We start from the raw sequence: 21,922 nt of genomic DNA on the forward strand, positions 1-21,922 counted from the left end.
TTTTCAAAAATTCATCATGGAAGCAGTTTTCGACCGTAAGTTCACCTTTTTCTTGGGTTGCAAAACTGCGGCTGGTTGAGAGTATGACCCAGAATATCTGCAGTACTTCAGCTGAGGATGCCTGTAACTGTTCAGTTGCATCACGTTCAAAGTCCATCCCATATTGTAAAAGCAGTTCTTGTAGTTTATGTAACTAGCAGACAAGTATGAATTACCTCTTGTTACAGTGAACCTGTATCCTTTTATAATTTTCAAAATTTTTACATTCAATTATCACATATTTCAATTCAAAACAAATATACATGGGCTTATTTACCCAAGAACACTTTACTATTTGTCACTTAGTTTCACGGCATTATATACTCAGTCCATCTCTTTTGGTTTGATTTTACATAATTTTCATTGGATAAGTTCTGTTTGCAAATTAAAAACAAGAAGCAAATGCTGTATCTCCCCTTCTCCCACAGTAAGAAATAGGATTTAAAATGGCCATTACTTAGATGTTTATTTCAGTATCTTTCTTAAATTCATTTCATTAATTTAAAAAACTATAATTAAATAATATATCATGAAAGCTGTATAAAGAACATCATTAATGCAAAGAAAATTGTGATTCTAACATGTCTATGCTAAAGAGGAAAAAAATGTTTAGGTCTGTAATATCCTAAGTCTACAGCCAATTACCCTATTTTTGCCTTGTCAACAATGTAAACACGTTTGTACTTACAGAAGACAAAATGACAGCGTAGGAATCTGTATTGCTTTTTAAAGGTCCAACATCTCCACACACTGCCAGTTCACTTCAGACATTATATTTGCCCATCCAAGTAACCAGGCAGTGTAATGAGTTTAAAATGCATCAAGTTTAAGTGAGCATTCTTCCCAAAGAACTTAAAAGCCCACAAAAATGTATGGTGTTGGTTAAATTAACAATGAGGTTTCTTCTAAATAATCTTACTTGCATAAATGTACAAGAATCCATTGAAATTTTTATTTCATAATTATCCTTTTTTTTTTTTTTAGAGGTAGGCCCTTCACAGTTGATATCCATGTCATTTTACTTGAGTCTTGGCAACATACACATAATATCCTAAAAGTGTAAATGTTTTAATAGCAAACATAACTGTTTTTTTAAAAATGTGTTCAGTTTAAAAATGGAAATCTATCTCTGGAATTAATTTCAATGACTCTTGAGCTTTTAAAGATTCATTAAAATCCAAGCAATTGCTAGTATTTTGTTCTTAATAACTTGGAAGTAGAAAAAGAGTTACTATGCACTGATTAAAGCTCCCACATATCCCAGAAAAATAAAAGCCCAGAGATTTGCAGACATAATAAATTTTATTTAAATTTCATGCAGTTTTAATAGCCATGAGTATAGTTATAGGATGCTGGAGGACAGTAACTATGCTCTGTCCATAAGATGTGGCCTCATTCATGAAATGAATGGGAATTTTACAGTTAAGAAAACAGGATTAGATTAATTTTTATGTTTTGTGACTGGAAATACAGTCTGACTAGGCTTTTCTTTTCTGAGGCAGATGATTACATGGAAGGGACATGTCATTAAATACACAATTACAAAGTATCTTATTTAGAGATAAACCAGTCTAAAAGAGGCCAAGTCTTTGATAAAGGGGGCATCCAATAAACCCAGAAAGTGTCCCCTCCATTTCCCATTTATTCTCATTAAAAAATTTCAAAGTTGTGACACAGTTTTAACAGAAAGTCAGCCTTTGACCTAAAATCCACAATGCTGCATTGCGGTTCATCCAAATCGTAATTTAGCAAATTTAAAGAAAACAGTCAATTTCGAAAAATTGAGAAAAACTTACACTGTGCTTGATTCTATTTATCACTGTTAACTTTAGTCTGTGCAGATTCTGATGGTTCTAAAAATATGTTCATTTAGTTGCTGGATGAGATTTAGCTTTAATCAGCAAGAATCATCCAGCCTTTAAAATTACTAATGCAAACAATAAACTGAGTAATTTGTAGAACTGGCACTTGCAGTTGATACAGTTTTCATATTAGATGCATGCAGCTCTTATAAATACTAAAGGAGGCATTTCTGCCACGTCTCAACATGCTGTCTTTATTGTAAATTCCATTAATTTAACAAGTTAATGGAATTTTTTGTAGGGGTACAATTTTATTATGCTTTATACTTATAAAAACTACAGTATGCTCTTCTTGTATTTTAAAACCACTTACTGTGTTTAAGAAATCATGTTAAAATATAAATTGGCAGAAACTGGTAGACCTAATAAAGCAGTGTCACAGTTGCATAAAGATATTGTATGTATGCATTAACCATCAAAAGAATGGGGTCAAACTAATTCTTTCTTTTAATACAAACTTGAACATTGTTTGTAAATGCCTCATTTAAAGTAGTGGATAAGGAAAGTTTAGAAAAGTCCAAGTGATAAAATGTACTCAATTACTTGGTAAAGTTAAAAAGCTAATGCAACAGTGTTACATCCAGATAAAAAACATTATTCAAAAGCAATTCAAATACCGAAAAGGGTTTCAAATTGAATATTTTATTAACATGGTAGTTGTCTTTGTAACATGTGCACACACACTCGCACACTCAGAATGATCTGCCTGGGGGAAAAAAAGACTAAGTATGCCTAAGGGAAATGAAAAATTGAAAAATTCCTGGTAGGTTTTCATTATTGTAGGCAATTATGTCCACATCACTTACAAAGCTATTGCCAAATCTGTCCAAGGAAGCAGAGTTTGAGAGGGGAAGAAAAAAATCTTGGGAAAAATTCAACAGTGGCATAGCAGAGCTCTCAATATGAGAAAGCTGACATAATGTGGACTTTTGCTGTGAATTTTTGTCTTTGCAAAACATGGGGAGAGGTTTGTCAATGGGCAGAAAATAAGAATAGGCGGTGTGAAGTAGGCTTTTGCAGTCAGTTTTCCTCACAGTATTGTGCAGGGTCATCAAGAAAATGCTTAGTCTTTCTCTGGAACCAGTTTCAGAACTTTTCCAATTGCAATGGTCTTACCTAGAAATGAAATTTTTAAAAAACCTTTTCAGTAGTTAACAGCAAGGCTATGTAAGATATTAAAATTTATTATTTTAAATCATATTTTAAATCATTATTTTACAATGTAAATGACTAATTAACTGGCTTTACCATCAAAGACATGATTTCTGATTAATGGAGGGGAACTGAAGATATGATTTTCTTTCAAAAATCTATGCTTGGAGAAGTAAAATGTGGATATCCGTACAATGGAATACTATTTGGCAATAAAAAGGAATGAATTACATACAGTACAAGCCACAACATGACTGAAGCTCAAAAACATGCTGAGTAAAATAAACTAGACACTAAATGCCACAAACTATATGATTCTATTTTCTATGTCGTGTCCCAAAAAAGGCAAACAGAGAGAAAAAGTAGATTTATGGTTGCCTAAGGCTAGGGGTGGGAATAGGTGGTGACTTTGTAAACAGGTATTAGGGTTCCTTTTTAGATGTTCTAGATGTTATAAAATTAGAATGCGGGGATGACTGTACAACTCTGTAAACATATAATTCACTGAATTGTATACTTAAAACAGGTCAATTTCATGGTATGTAAATTATTAAAAGCTGTTAAACAGGGCTCTCAGTCCTATTATAAGAGATACAAAACCCATGTAGATCTTGTGAAAAACCTAAAAGCCAACTACTCTTTAGAAAGAAAAAAAATTCTGGGGTTAAAGATTCTTGCTACATTAATTTCTTCTGCCTGATTTTATCAGGTAACTAAAATTCTCGTTTTGTTATATTAATGGGACAAACCCAGTAACCAGTTTCACCAAGAAGAGTTTTAAGATAATGACTTCAAATGGATACCACCTTTATACAGATTTCTCCAAAATAAGGCTCAGGGACCATATTCATCATATTCCCAGTGCTTGGCATGGCTCCTGCCATGCAGTAGATATACAGTAAAGTTACTGCTGAATGAAACTGGAACTAATATGTGAACTGACTATTCTATATTTCAAGTGAGCCATGAAGTTTTTTTTTTTTTTTTTTTTGCGGTACGCGGGCCTCTCACTGCGGTGGCCTCTCCCATTGCGGAGCACAGGCTCCGGACGCGCAGGCTCAGCGGCCATGGCTCACGGGCCCAGCCGCTCCGCGGCATGTGGGATCCTCCCGAACCGGGGCACGAACCCGCGTCCCCTGCATCGGCAGGCGGACTCCCAACCACTGTGCCACCAGGGAAGCCCAGCCATGAAGTTTTATGTAAAGTTTTCCATAGTCTTAAAAGTTATCTAAGTTAATATAATAATCTATAGAGAAATGTCATTTTGTTTCCATAATACCAGAGTTTCATGGCTGTGAGATAAGAAAATTACAGCTGTTCCAATCCACTCAGGTAGGCAGAAATGGACACACACACAAAAGAACATGAATATTAAACTTCTGAAATATTAGGTGTTAAGACTATCAATCTATGTACCCCTTTTATCTCCCCCCATTTCGATGTGGTTAATGTTTATCATATTTGATTTTAAAATGATTTCTTCTGAGCATAAAAAAAGCTGTCTACCTCAGAGGCTTGCTTAGCAAAAATTTGCTCTACAGGATAGAGTCCTTCAAGATGAGGTTTTTTTTTTTTTTTTTTTTTTTTTTTTGCGGTATGCAGGCCTCTCACTGTTGTGGCCTCTCCCGTTGCGGAGCACAGGCTCCAGACGCGCAGGCTCCGCGGCCATGGCTCATGGGCCCAGCCACTCCGCGGCATGTGGGATCCTCCCGGACCAGGGCATGAACCCGTGTCCCCTGCATCGGCAGGCGGACTCTCAACCACTGCGCCACCAGGGAAGCCCCAAGAAGAGTTTTAATCACACATATTACAGAGGATTTCATCATAGAAATGTCTTATTTAGTAATAAATAAAATGACTCTCAAAATCCACTGCTTGCAAAATATTAAGATTATTCATCTAGAGCATCACTACTAAGATGTGTTGTCAAGTCTGTCTGCTGTTCAACTCATAAAACATTTATTATATGAATATATTATAAAACAAGTATCCAAGTTTCCTATGAACTTGCAATGTGCGCTGCACTCAGATGAAGATTACCAAAGCTAAGCATCTTAGATATAACACTAGACATCAATTTAAAGGCTTACCCTCATCTCTTAAAGTAAAACGACCCATCTGAGGGAAGTCTTTAAAGGTCTCAAGGCAGATGGTTCCTGCTGTTCTCAAGCGGGCAATGCATACTTGATCTTGTTTCACAAAGCGGGGTCGAGTCTTACTTTTTTCTCCTGATTTTTTGTCTACCAAGCAGATTAAGGCCTATCCAACAAAAAAGGATGAGATTGGAATAATGTCAAATAAAAGAATCTTTAATACTAGAAGTGCAAATAAGAATACATCACTGTTGCTGATCAAAAATTATCAAGATGAAATGGTCTTAAAACAAAAACCTCAGTTATCTTAAAACTCACTGTTATTTCGACTTCTTCAATACAGGTATGGATATGCAGCACCGCATTGTAACCTGGGCAGATGATGGACTTGTGCTCTATAATCACTATCTGTCAAACAAAAAAATTCACATCTTTATCCCTAGGTAAAAAAGAACTGAACGTGTAACTCACAATCTCAATAGGGCACCAACTTATTTTTGTGTTAGATCAGGTTGCCTTACCTCCAAGCATGAGCTTTGATATCCTTACCTCACTGATCTTCTTGGCAAGCACACAAACTTTAAAGACACAGGCAGACTTTCTTCTCTGGGAAGGCTTTCCTCTATACTCCCCACCAAGGAATTAATCATTGCTGCTCACATGCTAGGTTTTTTCCTCCTAGATGTGAACTTATAGTTTTATCCATTTCCCAGTATCCAAGGTCCAAAGTTAACAACCTTGTATCTGACATCAAAATCTAACTTGATTAGTCATCGTATCTTAGAACTCAAAAATTCTGCGAGCTGTACCAATCACTTACTCTCATTGTCCTGGGGAGGTCAGGTTGCTAATAACATCGAGAAATTATGTGTGTTTTTCTGTCTGGAAAGTTATTTGCTCTGAATGAACAGACAAACCATGACTTCCACGGCAACTACTCTCTACTTAAAGTGAAAAACACTTTGAGCAAAATGTAAGTATCAATATATATTATCAACAGGAAATAAATAGGGAACTTACAAAGAATACTACCTACCCAGTACTTGTACCATCTTAAAGACTTTATGTGTATGAGATATACATCACAGTTGTGATCTCTATATATGGTTTATTCTATTTTAGTTCCCCTTCTGCACACAATGGCATGTCACCAATAATCAGGACAAAGGAGATTTAAATTCTAGTTTCATTTAGACAGTGAACATCATCATAATAATTACAACAACTGGTTTACCTGGGCATCAAATGTGCGACCAGAATGACAAAGATTATTAGGATCACAAAGTATGAACCCTGGAAGAATCTCCTCCTCTTCAATTCCTTTCAGTCTGATTTTGAGGTTTTCACCTGGGGCTACAGAATCAGTTTCTACATCATCAGAAAGGATTCCAAGAACTTCCACGTTGTGCTTAAAAAGAAACCAAGATTGGGGATTTTTTGACACATTCACTGCATTATAGAACGGAAAATTATCTGTTTGCTGAAGACTTGCAAGTCACATTTTTCTGTGGTTGTTGATTAGCCAAAATAATTCTTTGAGTGTGAAACTTTATAACATTTGTATGACACGAACTTAATGAAAAAAATCATATCCTAGAAGTACAAACTGCCAATTAGAAGATTTATCTGTCACATCCTAATAATTTCCAAATAGAACAAGTATAAAGTAACATTTGTCTTTTTTTACTTTTTCAAAATTACAACATTAAATCTAAAATTTGGATTTTAATTTTATGGATGTAATTTTTATTATTGTTAAATTCCAGGAGTTAACAGACATAGCTTCCATTACCTATCAATCCCCCAAACATCCAAAGAATGTACTTTTCTAAGGTTATTTGAACAGCTAAGCTTTAAAGCACATTGACTGTTTAATAGGTAGTTTCCTTTTGGGGTGATGAAAATGTTCTGGAACTAGACAGTGGTGACGGCTGCACAAAACTGTGAATGTACCTAAATGTCATTAAATGGTAAAATTTATATGTCTTTTACCACAATAATTTTTTTTTAAAGAGAATATAGATGGGGAAAAAAATGTTAAAAGCAATACTCACTAGTATTCCCTCATTTTATTCCACTTCTGCCCTTAGAGGTAATTCATATTTTTAAAACACATGGCAGAAAACAAACAAAGCCTTCAAGACAAAAATGAACTTTCTCATGATGGTGGACATACAGTAGAGAATCCAGAATCACTATATTCCATACGAGAATTCTACAAACTGTCACTTGCTAAACTCTAGTAGTTTCCCCATACACACACATACACAAATAATGGCTTTCTTTCCCAAAAGGCAGCTTATACCTTACTGATACCTGTCTGTTGAAATTCATTCCAAGAACTGGTAATATAGCCATATTTGCTAGCAAATTCTTTACAGTAATGGGATAAAGGGGTAGAAACTAGCAGTTCCACCATACACAACTAAACAAGTATTGTTTAATACTTTTTGCCCAAATAATCCAGCATAATTAACTCCTCTCCCCAAATAAGGACTTTTATAGCTGAACAAAATAGAGCAAGTCTAATCTCTAATCCATACTTATGAAAAGTTAAGATTAAGACCAACAAAATTCTTAGTTTGTGAAAGGTATTAAGGATTTTACCTACTCTAAGTACCTCACATAAGTGGAGTCATACATGATTTATCTTTTTGTGTCTGGCATATTTCACTTAGTATAATGCCCTCCAGGTTCATCCATGTTGTAGCCTATGTTAGAATTTCCTTCCTTTTTAAGCTGAGGTAGTATTCTGTTGTACGTATACACCACATTTTGTTTGCTTATTCATCCATCAATGGACACTACAGGTTGCTTCCACGTTTTGGCTATTATGAATAATGCTGCTATGAACATCAGTTCTTTTAAAATTTATTTTTGGTTGCGTTGGATCTTTGTTGCTGTGCGCTGGCTTTCTCTAGTTTCGGCGAGTTGGGGCTACTCTTCATTGCAGTGTGCGAGCTTCTTGTTGTGGAACACGGGCTCTAGGTGCACGGGCTCTAGAGCGCAGGCTCAGTAGTTGTGGTGCACGGACTTAGTTGCTCCGCAGCATGTGGGATTTTCCTGGACCAGGGCTCGAACCCGTGTCCCTTGCATTGGCAGGCGGATTATTAACCACTGCGCCACCAGGGAAGTCCCTGAACCTCAGTTATTCAAGGTCTGCTTCCAGTTCTTTAGGGTATATACCCAGATGTGGAACTGCTGGATCATGATTATTCTATTTTTAATTTTTTTGAAGAAATGCCATTATGTTTTCCACAGCAGCTGCAGAATTTTACATTCCTGCCAACAGTGCACAAAGGTTCCAATTTCTCCACATCCTCACCGGCATTTGTTATTTTCTGGGGTTTTTGATAGTAGCCGTCCAGATGGGTGTGAGGTCTCACTGTGGCTTTGATTTGCATTTTCCTAATGATTAGTGACGTTAAGCATCTTTTCATGTGCTTTTTGGCCACTGTACATCTTTGTAGAAATGTCTATTTAAGTTCTTCGCTCATTTTTTAGTCAGCTTGTTTTGTTTTTTTTTTTTTTTGCAGTACATGGGCCTCTCACTGTTGTGGCCTCTCCCATTGCGGAGCACAGGCTCCGGACGCGCAGGCCCAGCGGCCATGGCTCACGGGCCTAGCCACTCTGCTGCATGTGGGATCTTCCCGGACCGGGGCACGAACCCGTGTCCCTGGCATCGGCAGGTGGACTCTCAACCACTGCGCCACCAGGGAAGCCCAGCTTGTTTTCTTTTTGTTGTTGAGTTGTAGGAGTTCTTGATATATTATGGATAGTAACCCCATATCAGATTTATGATATACAATTTTTTACCCACATTCTGTAGGGTGCCTACCTATTAATTTTTAAATGTAAAATAGCCTGGCATCTACATCTTTTAAAACATTTCATTCTATTCCACTGAGACTCAGGGGACTAGTGAACTCAGTGAACAGAGTTTTTAAGGCTTGATTAACAACTGTAAGATATGCTACACTGACCTGCTTAGTCATTAGTATAAAGTGACAGCTTCTACAAGAACTAGTATATTAAGGCCCTTTACCTTTAGCTATAGCCCAGCTCTAGGTTCACTTGCCCATAATAAGTACTTTTCTTTTCTTTATTGTGATAAAATTTACCTTTTTAAACCATTTTACATTGTACAATTCAGTGGCATCTACGTTCACAATGGTGTACAACCATCACCAGCATCTGGCTCCAAAACACCTTCATCACCCCAAAAGAAAACTATACGCATTAAGCAATCACTCCCCATTCTTCTTCCCCAAGCCCCTTGCTTCCATCTCCACAAGCAAACTCAACTTCTGTGACTGCTGAACAGACAAAATAGAGCAAGGATTCAAACTGACCATTATTTCCATTCATTTATCATTGACCTTCAAGTTGCAGAGAAACTTAGAAAAAAGATAGGATACTCTCATCTCCAAGGCATCAAGAAACCCCAAAGTAGGGCTTCCCTGGTGGCGCAGTGGTTGGGAGTCCACCTGCCGATGCGGGGGACACGGGTTCGTGCCCCGGTCTGGGAACACCCCACGTGCCACGGAGTGGCTGGGCCCGTCAGCCGTGGCCACTGAGCCTGTGCGTCCGGAGCCTGTGCTCCGCAATGGGAGAGGCCACAGCAGTGAGAGGCCCGCGTACAGCAAAAAAAAAAAAAAAACAAAAAAAAAAACCCCAATTATACCTAAACAGTACATTGACAATTACCTTTTGTAATTCACTGTGCCTGGAATAAGCATGGTAAAGAAATTCTCAGGGGACCTCCCTGGTGGCACAGTGGTTAAGAATCCACCTGCCAATGCAGGTTCAAGCCCTGGTCCAGGAAGATCCCACATGCCGCAGAGCAACTAAGCCCATGTGCCACAACTATTCAGCCTGCGCTCTAGAGCCCACGAGCCACAAATACTGAAGCCCATGTGCCTGGAGTCCGTGCTCCACAACAAAAGAAGCCACCATAGTGAGAAGCCTGCACACCGCAACAAGGAGTAGCCCCCGCTCGCCACAACTAGAGAAAGCCTGTGTGCAGCAGCGAAGACCCAACACAGCCAAAAATAAATAAATTTATGAAAAAAAAAAAAGAAAGAAAGAAATTCTCAGTTAAATCTTAACAAAGTCTCTATTTGGAGGTTCTGATGATTCAGGCCTGTTTTCCTACATAACTAATACCTCTAGATTGTTAGAGAAGTCCTCTGGAAAACAGGTAACAGTTTCTTAGTAACACGTCATGTGCAATTATTAGCAACTGAGCAGTCAGAAATAACACAAAGGAATAGCTTGAGATTTTTGTATGTTACTTAATGAAACCCTCTCCAATAATGAAGAAATTACAATAAGGTAGAAAGAAAGAGTTAGGAAAAGACCCATTTATGATAAAGGCAAATCCTCTTCTCCCAAAATAAATTAGGAACATAGGTTAGACACATTATTTTATAGTACCCAACATAACGATGTACAAAAAATAAAAGGAAGCTAATTATATCATGATTAAAGCTGAGTTTTCATCCCTGGCTCACTTACTAATCCAGTGTGTTTAATCACTTAAGCAAGTCACTTAAGCAAGTCACTTAATCACTTCAGATTTCTATTTACTTCCTGTAAAATAATGGAGTTGGGCTCCCCTGGTGGCACAGTGGTTAAGAATCCGCCTGCCAATGCAGGGGACACGGGTTCAAGCCCTGGTCAAGGAAGATCCCACATGCCGCGGAGCAACTAAGCCTGTGTGCCACAACTACTGAGCATGTGCTCTAGAGCCCGCGCGCCACAACTACTGAGCCCACGTGCTACAACTACTGAAGCCCGCGTGCCTAGAGCCCGTGCTCCACAACAAGAGAAGCCACTGCAATGAGAAGCCTGCTCACTGTAACTAAGAGTAGCCCCTGCGCGCGGCAACGAAGACCCAATGCATTCAAAAATAAATAAATAAAAAAACAAAAACGGAGTTGAAGCTTTCATGATGATGAACCTTTTTTTTTTTTCTTTGCGGTACGCGGGCCTCTCACTGCTGTGGCCTCTCCCGTTGCGGAGCACAGGCTCCGGACGCACAGGCTCAGCGGCCACGGCTCACGGGCCCAGCCGCTCCGCGGCATGTGGGATCTTCCCAGACCGGGGCACGAACCCGTGTCCCCTGCATCAGCAGGCGGACTCTCAACCACTGCACCACCAGGGAAGCCAGATGGTGCACCTTTTAACTCTAACATGGAGCTAATACTGTCCCTTCTCCATCTGTCAATAAATAACATCACATATTCTTGATTAAATTTTGTACTTGACATTAATAAAACATAATCCTGGATTTAAAAAGTTGTTTCTTTTAATGAAATCCCTAAGACTGAAAAGTTCTGGCTCCTTGCTAATATTTTCAAGAGAAAATTTAAATGAGCAAGAGCATTACTAATTCTTACCTTGTTTGGCATCATAACAAGCTGCTGACCTTTACAAATAGATCCTGATTCTAGCTTTCCCAGGACCACAGTGCCCATATCCTGTTTAAATTTAAAATGAAAAACCAAATGTCAGACTTCTATTACTACTCTACAGCAGTTCAACAACCCAAAGTGAAATCTTGCAGGGCTTACTCATAAAAGAAAATCTTTAGCTCAAGTGGTAGAATGCTTAGGATTAATCTCAAACACAGGTAAATACTCTATATCTGTGTCATAAGCATATGTATAATTATAATACTAAAAAACAGGAGGCTTAGGATTTAAAAAGAAAGCACACTGCAGGAGACAGGGCAGAATTTTGTTTGAAGATCTGAATTATTTGTTCAAATTCAGGTTCTCTCAAAAATATCTGAGACTTTTCTCTCTTTTATAAAATTGGAAAAATACTTGTTCAAGAAATTTAACATGAAGCTAATCAAAGAATGAAGTCTTTGAGAAGGGCAAAATATTACATATTGGTAGTGCAATACTTAAAAACCTAGTTAAAAATAGTGAAGCTTATTTTTTTAAAGATTAACATCCAGCTGGTTGGTGAGGCTATGGGAAAACTAGCACTCATATACTGCTTGCTGGTGGTCATGTAAGTTAGCACTGTATTCTGGAAGGCTGTTTGTCAGTATCCATCAACGTTAATACACAAACCCTTCCAGCAGTTTTACTTATAGGAGTCTCTCTCTAAAACTGATCATTGGCTCACTGGAAAATAGCTGAAATAAACTAAGTTTGTTGATTAAATTATGGTCTATCTATATCACTGAATAATATATAACCATTAAAAAAGAGACATCTATGTTATGTTGTTAAAGTTATTTCATAATTTAAAACAAAACAATTTATCACCTCCCATAAAACCCAAGTTCTTGAACATTTTGGGTACCTTGTACTTATCCACAATTGGCAGCCTGATTGGTCCATCAACTGATCTACTGAAGTTTGGCAAATTATCCAGATATGGAATAAATGGTAATCCACTGAGAACAATATCCATTAAAGAGAGTCAACATAAATGTTAAAGTTTTAAGAAATTACATGACTCTAACTTTATACCAAAAAAAGTGGTTATAACAATATTTCCATTCTACCCATGTAGTCTTCTCATTCAACCTTTTTATTATCCAGTTCATTTCGCTTATTCCTCAGAAAAATTTAAAAAAAAACAAAATAGCTCAATATAATGAAACAACTTCCCCATAAACTTATTTTATTAAAATTGAGAAAAGTATTTTATGGCAAATAGCCCACATGTAATAAAATGACTCCACTCTATTACTTAATTTTTATGGAGTTTTCCAGCTCTGAAATCAGGATTCTATAAAATATTAATAGTTTCCCCTTTAAAACTACAGTATATGGATTGGGAGGCTTAATATTGCCAAGATCGCAATGCTCCCCCCAAACCGATCTACAAATTCAATGAAATCCTTAGTAAAATCCCAGCTGCCTTTTGGCAGAAATTGATGAGCTGATCCTAATATTCATATGGAAATTCAAGGGACCCAGAACAGCCAAAATAATTTTGGGGAAAAAAATTCAAAGACTCACACTTCCCAATTTAAACACTCATATAAAGCTAAAGTAATCAAGACTTTACCTTACAAAAAATCCAAAATGAAACACTCCCCTAAGAGCTTCAATAGGCTTAAATGAAAATAACAGGGCTAACTCTTTATGACCGGATTAGGCAACACTTCCCTAGGCATGACACCAAAAGCACAATTAAGAAAAAAAATAAACTGGACTTCATCAAAATTAAGACCTTTTGTGCTTCAAAGGACACCATCAAGAAAGTAAAAAGACAGCCCACAGAATAGGAGAAAATACTTGTAAATCGCATATCTGATAAGGGACTTCTATCAGGTGAGTGAAGTACCCTTAACAACTCAATAACAAAAAGACAACCCAATTAAAAGACAAAGGTCATGGTATTTTTAATGCCAAGGTTACAGTCAATATTTTCTTAAATTACTTACTAAGACACAAACTTTTAAAAAGGTTACTTACATGTACCAAGGACAGAAATCTGATTGCTCTTTAAGATTTGCTCCAGTCAGTCCTGAGCAGGGCATGAAGTGAATGTCCTTTTTGGGATTGAAGCCAACTTTTTTCAAAAACGGCACTAGTTTCTCTTTACATTCTTCATATCTATTAATATTTATAAATAACTCAATTATAATGTAAAGCAACTGAACTCTAGTTTCAACACTACACAAATTAAGGTTTAGAAAAACCCCAGGGGAAAAAAAGCATACAGTAACAAAACCATCCTTTATTCCACTAACATGTCTATAAAAAAAAAAAACAACAGTAAGACATCCAAACTTACCTCTCATTGCTCCAATTTACTGTTGGATCATCCATCTTATTAATAAGCACAATTAAGTGTTTTACACCTGCTGTCTTTGCCAACATTGCATGTTCTCTCGTCTGTCCTCCTTTTTCAAATCCAGTTTCGAACTCTCCTTTCCTGGCAGAGATTACCTATTCCAAGAAATTAAACAGTTTATTCTTACACATTCAGGTACACTCTTCTAGCAATAAAACATCTTTCCTTTCAGTTTTATTAGAAGCTTCTTCCAAGAAAATATAAGTAAATTAGTTATAACATACATACTTTTGAACATCACAATGTCTAAATGCTTTAAGATTTTGGTAAATGTTTCTTGATTCCCAATTTTCCAAAATCTAGTATGCCTTTTTATATTTTAAAATTCTATGTATGTGATTTAGTGCTAGTACACTGACCACCCCCCGCCAAAAAAAAATTGCAAAATGACTGAAGACCTTAAAACGGATAATTTCTTACTCAGTTTTGTACCCACAGTACATTTATTGACTACAAAATGGATTAGGCTTGGCAGTCAGTGGACACTAATTTCTGGCACAGTAAGAGGTAATAAAGGGCAGAGAAAAACTGGAACATTTTCATGAGTAAATCAAATTATGAAGATTTATTGGGCAGATTAGAGAGACAGAAGTGAAAATTGTGACTATGTATATATTATAGTTCACTGTAACCTAAATTCTAGCTTTTAGAAGGTAAATTCAAATGTTTACATTTTAGGATTTCCCTGGTGGCGCAGTGGTTAAGAATCCGCCTGCCAATGCAGGGGACACAGGTTCAAGCCCTGGTCCGGGAAGATCCCACATGCCATGGAGCAACTAAGCCTGTGTGCCACAACTACTGAGCCTGCTCTCTAGAGCCCGCGAGCCACAACTACTGAGCCCATGTACCTAGAGCCCGTGCTCCTCAACAAGAGAAGCCACTGCAGTGAGAAGCCCACGCACCGCAACTAGAGAAAGCCTGCATGCAGCAACGAAGGCCCAACGCAGCCAAAAAAAAAAAAAAAGTTTACATTTTAAGTTGGGCTGTTAACAAATACACAGATGAATTGGAAATGTCTTCCCTTACCAGTACAGCCAAATCTGCTTGAGAAGCACCACCAATCATATTTGGGACAAAACTCTTGTGGCCAGGGGCATCTAGAATTGTAAAATGCTTCTTTTCTGTTTCAAAATAGGCACGACCCACTTCTACTGTTTTACCCTTGTCTCGTTCTTCCTGATTTGTGTCTAAGGCCCAAGATAAGTACCTGAAATAATTTTAAAATAAGAATAATACTGGTAAGTACATGAAAGTTTTAAAAACATTCTTCTACCAACATTTAAATCATGAACAAGACTGGGTAGAAATAAAAATTAAATGACTAAAACTTGTATTCTTGTGACTCAAACACTCAGTGCTTTTATATATATCCAGTGTCAATTATATATTCTATAAGCAAACATTATGTATGAGAACAAGCTGATAAAGAAAGATTATTTAGTACCAATGCCAATATCACCATGAGTTAAGTAATAATAAGTTCCTTTATATTTCATTTTAAAAATCATCTAGCACAAAGTATAATACAAATAAGGCTGTCTAAGGGTATCTTTCAAAAGTAAAGGCCACTAATCCACCATTTGGGAGCAATGGTTACTTGCTAAAAATTATTTTGACATTTCTTCGCTATATAAGAATTACTTATATAAATTTAAACCATCTCTAACAGTAGGTGTTAATTTAGATGACATCATCTGTATTTCATAGTAAGTAATCCATTTTTTAGTGTTATACTGATTAGGATTTTTTCCCTTAACACAGAAATACAATTAAAAAAAAAAAAAAGACCATCAATGTCCTATTTAGATAAAGCTTGTTAACTTAAATAAGGTTAGAAAGAAGAAAAAAAAGCTGACCCTTTCTCTCACCATGCAAAGGCAACCACTGTCAATAATTCCGTCTATTCTTTTTTCATTATTCACATAATGATCATACCCTAAAGTACTATTATGTTACCTGCTTTCTCCCCAAATTCCACTGTAACATCAGTTCTATTCCTGGTTCCTATAAATTCTATAAATGAAATTTTAGTGGCCAGGTAATGACTTAATTAAATAGATATTTTATAATTTATCCCACAAGCCTCCTATTATTATCCTGGATGTTTGGATATTTCCAGATTTTCTCTGGGTAAAGTTATGAAGTCATCAGGAACTGATCTACTAGGTAGTATGAGGGGAAGGGAAACTTTTCCTTTGTTATGACACCATTTTAGACCTCATGAACTTACATCTTAGTAGACTACAAAAGCATTAAGTAGGCAGAGTTTCCTTAAAAGTAATTTATAGTGTCATAAAAGTTTACCAAGTTTCTCTGTTTTTTTCTTTAGCTTCTCTTTCATATTTCTCAAGTGTCCTCTTGTCAACCATTCCAGTCAAATACCTGAAGATGTTGAAAGAAAAGAGAAACAACATTTAGTTACTCGCAAATTATTCAGTTGTGAAGTGAGGAAGCCTTTAAACCTCTTTTGAGGGGAATTTGAACTCCACAAAAAGCTACTTTAAAGTACAAGTACCACTGGGGTAGATGTTGAATTAACGTTTCAGTGGAAAAGATATTTACAGTCTCAAATTACTTCCCCCAAGATAATGGGGAAAAAAATAACTTTCCAGTGGAGAATTCTGGCAGACAACACCTTAACTAAGTAGTCATGGCTATTATCACCAGTAATAAATAAAACATACTGAATACTGCTATTTTGTGCGCCCTGATAGGATGCTCTGTTAAGAGCACAACATACCTTCTGTGACATTCTTATCCAAAATGCATACCCTCAATCTAATTGTTAACATCAGTCAAACCCAAATTGAGGAACATCTCATAAAATAACCAAATAACACTCTTCAAATTATGATGGTCATGAAAGACAAGACTGAGAAAATGTCACAAGTTGGAGGAGACTAAGGAGACGTAACAATTAAATGCAATGTGGAACTCCAGAACAGAAAAAAACGACACTGGTGGAAAACCTGGTAAAATTCAAGTTAAGATCTGTAGTTTAGTAAACAGTATTGTGCCAGTGTTAACTCCCTAGTTGTGATGATTGTACTATGGTTATTTAATATGGTAAAATTAGTTGTATAGCAACTCTGTACTGTTTTTGCAACCTTTCTGTTAAGTCTAAAATTATTTCAGAATAAAAGTTTAAAAAAGCAAATGTAAATACTGTATAAAAGAAAATAATTCCAACTGTTGTCCAAGCAATTATATCTTACTAATACATTTCAATATTTAATATTTTAAAAATATTAGTCAAAATGAGATTATAAATTTTTAAATAATTCTTTAGTAATACCTAACTGCTTCCCTTGACTCAATCCAAATCAAATCCTGTTCTTAGCTTTAGTCTCTATGTGTTGTTCTCTGCAGAGTCATCTACAGTGCATACTTCTAACCATTTTGGTATAGAATCTTGGTGAAATGCCAATGAAAATTCCAGCCCATAAGCAAAAAATATACACTCTCCTAAAACACAGCATCAACTGGGCCTGTCACTTCCTTCCACAGAGCCTTAGGTAATAAGGATTCCTGTGTAACGGCCTGCTTTAGGGTCTGTTGTGGAAATTTTCAAAAGTAATTGGCAAGATTACTGATTAAGATTACTTAACAAGGCAAGACAATGAAGATATGCCCTCTGGATCCTCTGATGACACAGTTTAAAGAAATGAGTCTAATTTAGGAGAGATTAAAAAGACATTTTAATTATTTTTCAATTCTAGAACATATCACTAAAAGTCAACCATGGCATTTTCATACTTAGATACCTTCTATATGTGTGATAAAAAAAACTATTCAGCATGTTAGCCAGACTGTCTGATTAAATCCACATATATTCAAGGAGTTGATGAATGAGGAAAAACCAGTTCCCCAGATTCATTATTCCCATGAAAATCATATTTAAAGCACACTAAGATTTCTTATAATCTAGGGTTCTATATTTTTATACACAAATCTAAAAGACAGCTATTAGAAATACATTTAATGTTCCATGAGAGTCTTAAGATATTTAACAAAAAATATACTTACATTATTTGTCCTCCAATGGTTGACTTGCCAGCATCTAAAAAGTAACATCATCAACAATAGGCAAACCACAGGTGTAATAAAAACAAAACAAAACACCATCACTATATAGGAATACAACTAAAGTGGTTTAACATCATAATTACAGCTTGCAAAAGCAACTGCAATGATAGAAATTTGGGTCATAAGCTCTGGTTAGTCACCTTCTCCCTTTGAAGCTAAGACCCCCTGCAGCTCTGCAGTGACTTAGCGCTACTTTACTGATAAAGAAAGAAAGACTTTAACAGATTGCTCCTTGACCTTCTGCAGCAGCAACAGAATATGAATTACCCAAGAGGAGCCTCGAAGGAGAACAAAAGTAGCCAAAGACCCATGAACTACATTTAGGTAGTCTGCTTTTTCACTTTTAGCCAGTATAGATGTTCCTTTACAAATTTCAAAGGAGTTCTTGCTACTAAAAAAAAGTAGAACGGTGTATCGTCAGGGCAAGGCAGAGATAAGATAAAGGGAAGAAAAAGGGGCACATAATTCCCTTATTTTCTTCTCACTTCTCTCTGACAAGTGAGATTGGCAGAGAATATCTGAATAAATGAAATAGGGTTTTGTTTTGTGTGCTAAACCAGCAAGCTGACAACATCCAGAAGTTACTCCAAATTATTCATTTTTTGCACACACAAAATTAAACTACCTAGTAAAGTTAATACCGCAAAATCAACTGGAGTTCACACAAAAAATATAGGTACATTTTCTATATTAATTAACAGATGTCGTAATATGTTGAGCCATCATCAGTGGTCTATAGACCAGTTACTCATTACATACAAATATACTGAAGCTTATTTTCTTCCAGCTTCGATGCCATCACAACCTTCAAAAATAAAGCACTGGCAATGTCTTGCCAGCTAAAAAAAAAATCTATTGAGGGCTTCCCTGGTGGCGCAGTGGTTGAGAGTCCGCCTGCCGATGCAGGGGACACAGGTTCGTGCCCCGGTCTGGGAAGATCCCACATGCCGCAGAACGGCTGGGCCCATGAGCCATGGCCGCTGAGCCTGCGCGTCTGGAGCCTGTGCTCCGTAACGGGAGAGGCCACAGCAGTGAGAGGCCCGCATACCGCAAAAAAAAAAAAATCTATTGAGTTAAAAATCAAGACATTTTAGGGCTTCCCTTGGTGGCGTAGTGGTTGAGAGTCTGCCTCCCGATGCAGGGGACTCGGGTTCGTGCCCTGGTCCGGGAAGATCCCACATGCCGCGAAGCGGCTGGGCCCGTGAGCCATGGCCGCTAAGCCTGTGCATCCGGAGCCTGTGCTCCACAACGGGAGAGGCCGCAACAGTGAGAGGCCCGTGTAACACCAAAAAAAAAAAAAAATCAGGACATTTTAGATTAATTTAGTTCAGTTTTATGAAACACTTCCAAGTAGCTAAATAAGATGTTCTATGTTTGATGTACCCAATAACTTTGGTCATTTCTTATCACTGCTATGAGTACAACTTACCTACATGCCCAATGAATACTACATTTACGTGTTCTTTCTTAGGAGCACCTGGTGGTGCAACCACAGATTTAGGTTTTGGTATTTCCTCTTCCTCCTCCATCATTTCCTGGGCACTTTCCTCTGTGGGCCTTCCATCTCCCAAAGAACCACCCCCTGGCTCTGCTTCACTTATTTCTTCTTTGTGCTCCCATGATTCTTCTGGGGACATTTCTGTCTCCCCGTTTTCTACTGAAATAAGACATTTTAGCTTAGTATTCTGAAAAACGTTTATCATCTGTACTTTAAAACACAGACGCTTTCAAATAACAAATAGAACTTAACATATTCAGTTCCATTTCCTAACCTCTAGTGACACACAAGCAAGAAAATCTCTTTCACAACAGAAACGGACAAGCTAGCCTCCTCACTGCTGACATCAGAGCTCTGACTCAGAGACTAGAAGAGACTATTTTAACGTAGCTTCATCTTCATAAGGACAAACAAAACATGAACAGCAGATCCAACATTCCTAACAGCCCAGTTATTCCATCGTCAAGATGTCCTGACAGTAGAAGAAAGGGGAAGTTCCAAATCAGAATAAAAAAAGTGTGAAAAGATTTAGATCTTTTCTTTTTCCTCTTCAAGTAACAGAACTTTGATATCGACGTTATTAATCACCTTGGGAATATGAAACCCTTAAGGGTAAGAACATTACAAAAAAGAAGAAAATTTTCACAAAGTAAATGGATCAAGTACAACTATTCAAACTGACTTCTGCATTTCCTCCATTCGATTCTTTTATATTTGCCATCAATAAATTTATCATGGGGCTTCCCTGGTGGCGCAGTGGTTGAGAGTCCGCCTGCCGATGCAGGGGACACGGGTTCGTGTCCCGGTCCGGGAAGATCCCATATGCCCCAGTAGCGGCTGGGCCCGTGAGCCATGGCCGCTGAGCCTGCGCGTCCGGAGCCTGTGCTCCGCAATGGAAGAGACCGCAACAGTGAGAGGCCCGCGTACCGCAAAAATTAAATAAATAAATAAATTAATTAATTAATTAATCATGGCAGTATTAATGCCCAATTAGTTCTGTTTTCTAAATCCTAACAGCAAAGATTCAGTTTTAAATGTAGGCATTATAATAAGCATAACACTTACATTTGTACCTTAAATCTTGAGAGTGAAAGAGTTTCATATTACTGTATTAATATGGTCAGAAATTTTCTTACCAACAGCTTCTGAAAGTTCCATGCTAACAGCTGAATTTGAACCTAGACAAGAAATTGAGATATAATATATATTTACAAAATAGTATCTAGCTTTACACACCACAGACAACTTAATGTTTTCTGAATTAGATGTTCAAAGAGTCACATCATAGAAAATTACCTTCACACAACAATGACTGTTCCTCTTGAGAAGGTTCCACAGGTGCTGTTTAATAGAAATAACTTCTATTAAAAATTGAGACCTATACATCCATTTTACATACCTTTTAAAATACAGGAAAAATAGAAGTTCAATAACAAAACAAAACCCTCAATAATTCAGAACAATGGCAACTAATTTAGGCTTTAAAATTAGAAGCCTCTGTTTAACTTACTAAAAAATCTACCCATCACAGCCAATTTTAAAACATTTTCAGTAACTAAAATGTATTCACAAAACCATGTTTATTCTCTGAATTTGCTTCATAAACTTTTCCTTTACAGATATTATAAAAGTAATCTGCAGCCCAGCACAGATCAAATAAGTAAGATTCTGCTCAACAAATACACATTACTTCTCTAGATTCTCCCTTGGTAGCTCTAGCCCAAGAAGGCAATGATCAGTCCTTTTTAAGATTCTATAATCATATGTATTATCAAGATCCTTGAATAAATTCTATTCAATACCAATAAAATTAAAAGGACATTCATATAGTCTCTGAAATGCATATAGGCCCTTACAACATCTCATAAAAAGTGACTACAATGATGCCAGTTTTGTCATATATTAGAATTCTAAGGTCAAGCAACAATCCAGTTTCCACAAGTGTCATACTGCAAATCTTATGACATCACTGGAAGAGATGTATGTGAAATATACTCTAATACCCCAATACATAAGTTTATTTTTTATATCTGATAAACCTAAATGATACTCCAATATCTAAGTACTCTTGCTTTAAAGAATACACAAGGGCTTCCCTGGTGGCGCAGTGGTTGAGAGTCCACCTGCCGATGCGGGGGACGCGGGTTCATGCCCCGGTCCGGGAAGATCCCACATGCCACAGAGCGGCTGGGCCCGTGAACCATGGCCGCTGAGCCTGCGCGTCCGGAGCCTGTGCTCCGCAAAGGGAGAGGCCACAACAGTGAGAGGCCTGCGTACCGCCAAAAAAAAAAAAAAAAAAAAAAAAACAACAATACACAAGATGCACAAAGACATCAAAGAATTTGAAGTCACATAAATCCTGCACA

The 21,922-nt window shown here is 37.1% G+C and overlaps 1 protein-coding gene across 1 annotated transcript in view; it reads right to left on the reverse strand.

The window, feature by feature from the left end:
• Positions 1-2,527: 2,527 nt before the first annotated feature.
• GSPT1 (G1 to S phase transition 1) overlaps positions 2,528-21,922 on the reverse strand; it is a 31,982-nt gene continuing 12,587 nt past the window's right edge. The window contains exons 2-15 of the mRNA XM_029220050.1: positions 20,853-20,897; positions 20,693-20,734; positions 19,488-19,715; positions 17,999-18,032; positions 16,277-16,354; positions 14,999-15,179; positions 13,913-14,067; positions 13,591-13,731; positions 12,467-12,560; positions 11,548-11,628; positions 6,381-6,554; positions 5,465-5,554; positions 5,144-5,312; positions 2,528-3,017 (exon numbers count right to left, since the gene is read on the reverse strand). Of these exons, the coding sequence (XP_029075883.1) occupies positions 2,965-3,017; positions 5,144-5,312; positions 5,465-5,554; positions 6,381-6,554; positions 11,548-11,628; positions 12,467-12,560; positions 13,591-13,731; positions 13,913-14,067; positions 14,999-15,179; positions 16,277-16,354; positions 17,999-18,032; positions 19,488-19,715; positions 20,693-20,734; positions 20,853-20,897 (1,565 nt within the window). The 3' untranslated portion in view covers positions 2,528-2,964. The remainder of the gene's footprint in view (positions 3,018-5,143; positions 5,313-5,464; positions 5,555-6,380; positions 6,555-11,547; positions 11,629-12,466; positions 12,561-13,590; positions 13,732-13,912; positions 14,068-14,998; positions 15,180-16,276; positions 16,355-17,998; positions 18,033-19,487; positions 19,716-20,692; positions 20,735-20,852; positions 20,898-21,922) is intronic.

The sequence above is a fragment of the Monodon monoceros genome, unplaced genomic scaffold, assembly GCF_005190385.1.
Source record: "Monodon monoceros isolate NGI ecotype Baffin Bay Population unplaced genomic scaffold, NGI_Narwhal_1 Super_Scaffold_13, whole genome shotgun sequence".
Lineage (NCBI taxonomy): Eukaryota > Metazoa > Chordata > Mammalia > Artiodactyla > Monodontidae > Monodon > Monodon monoceros.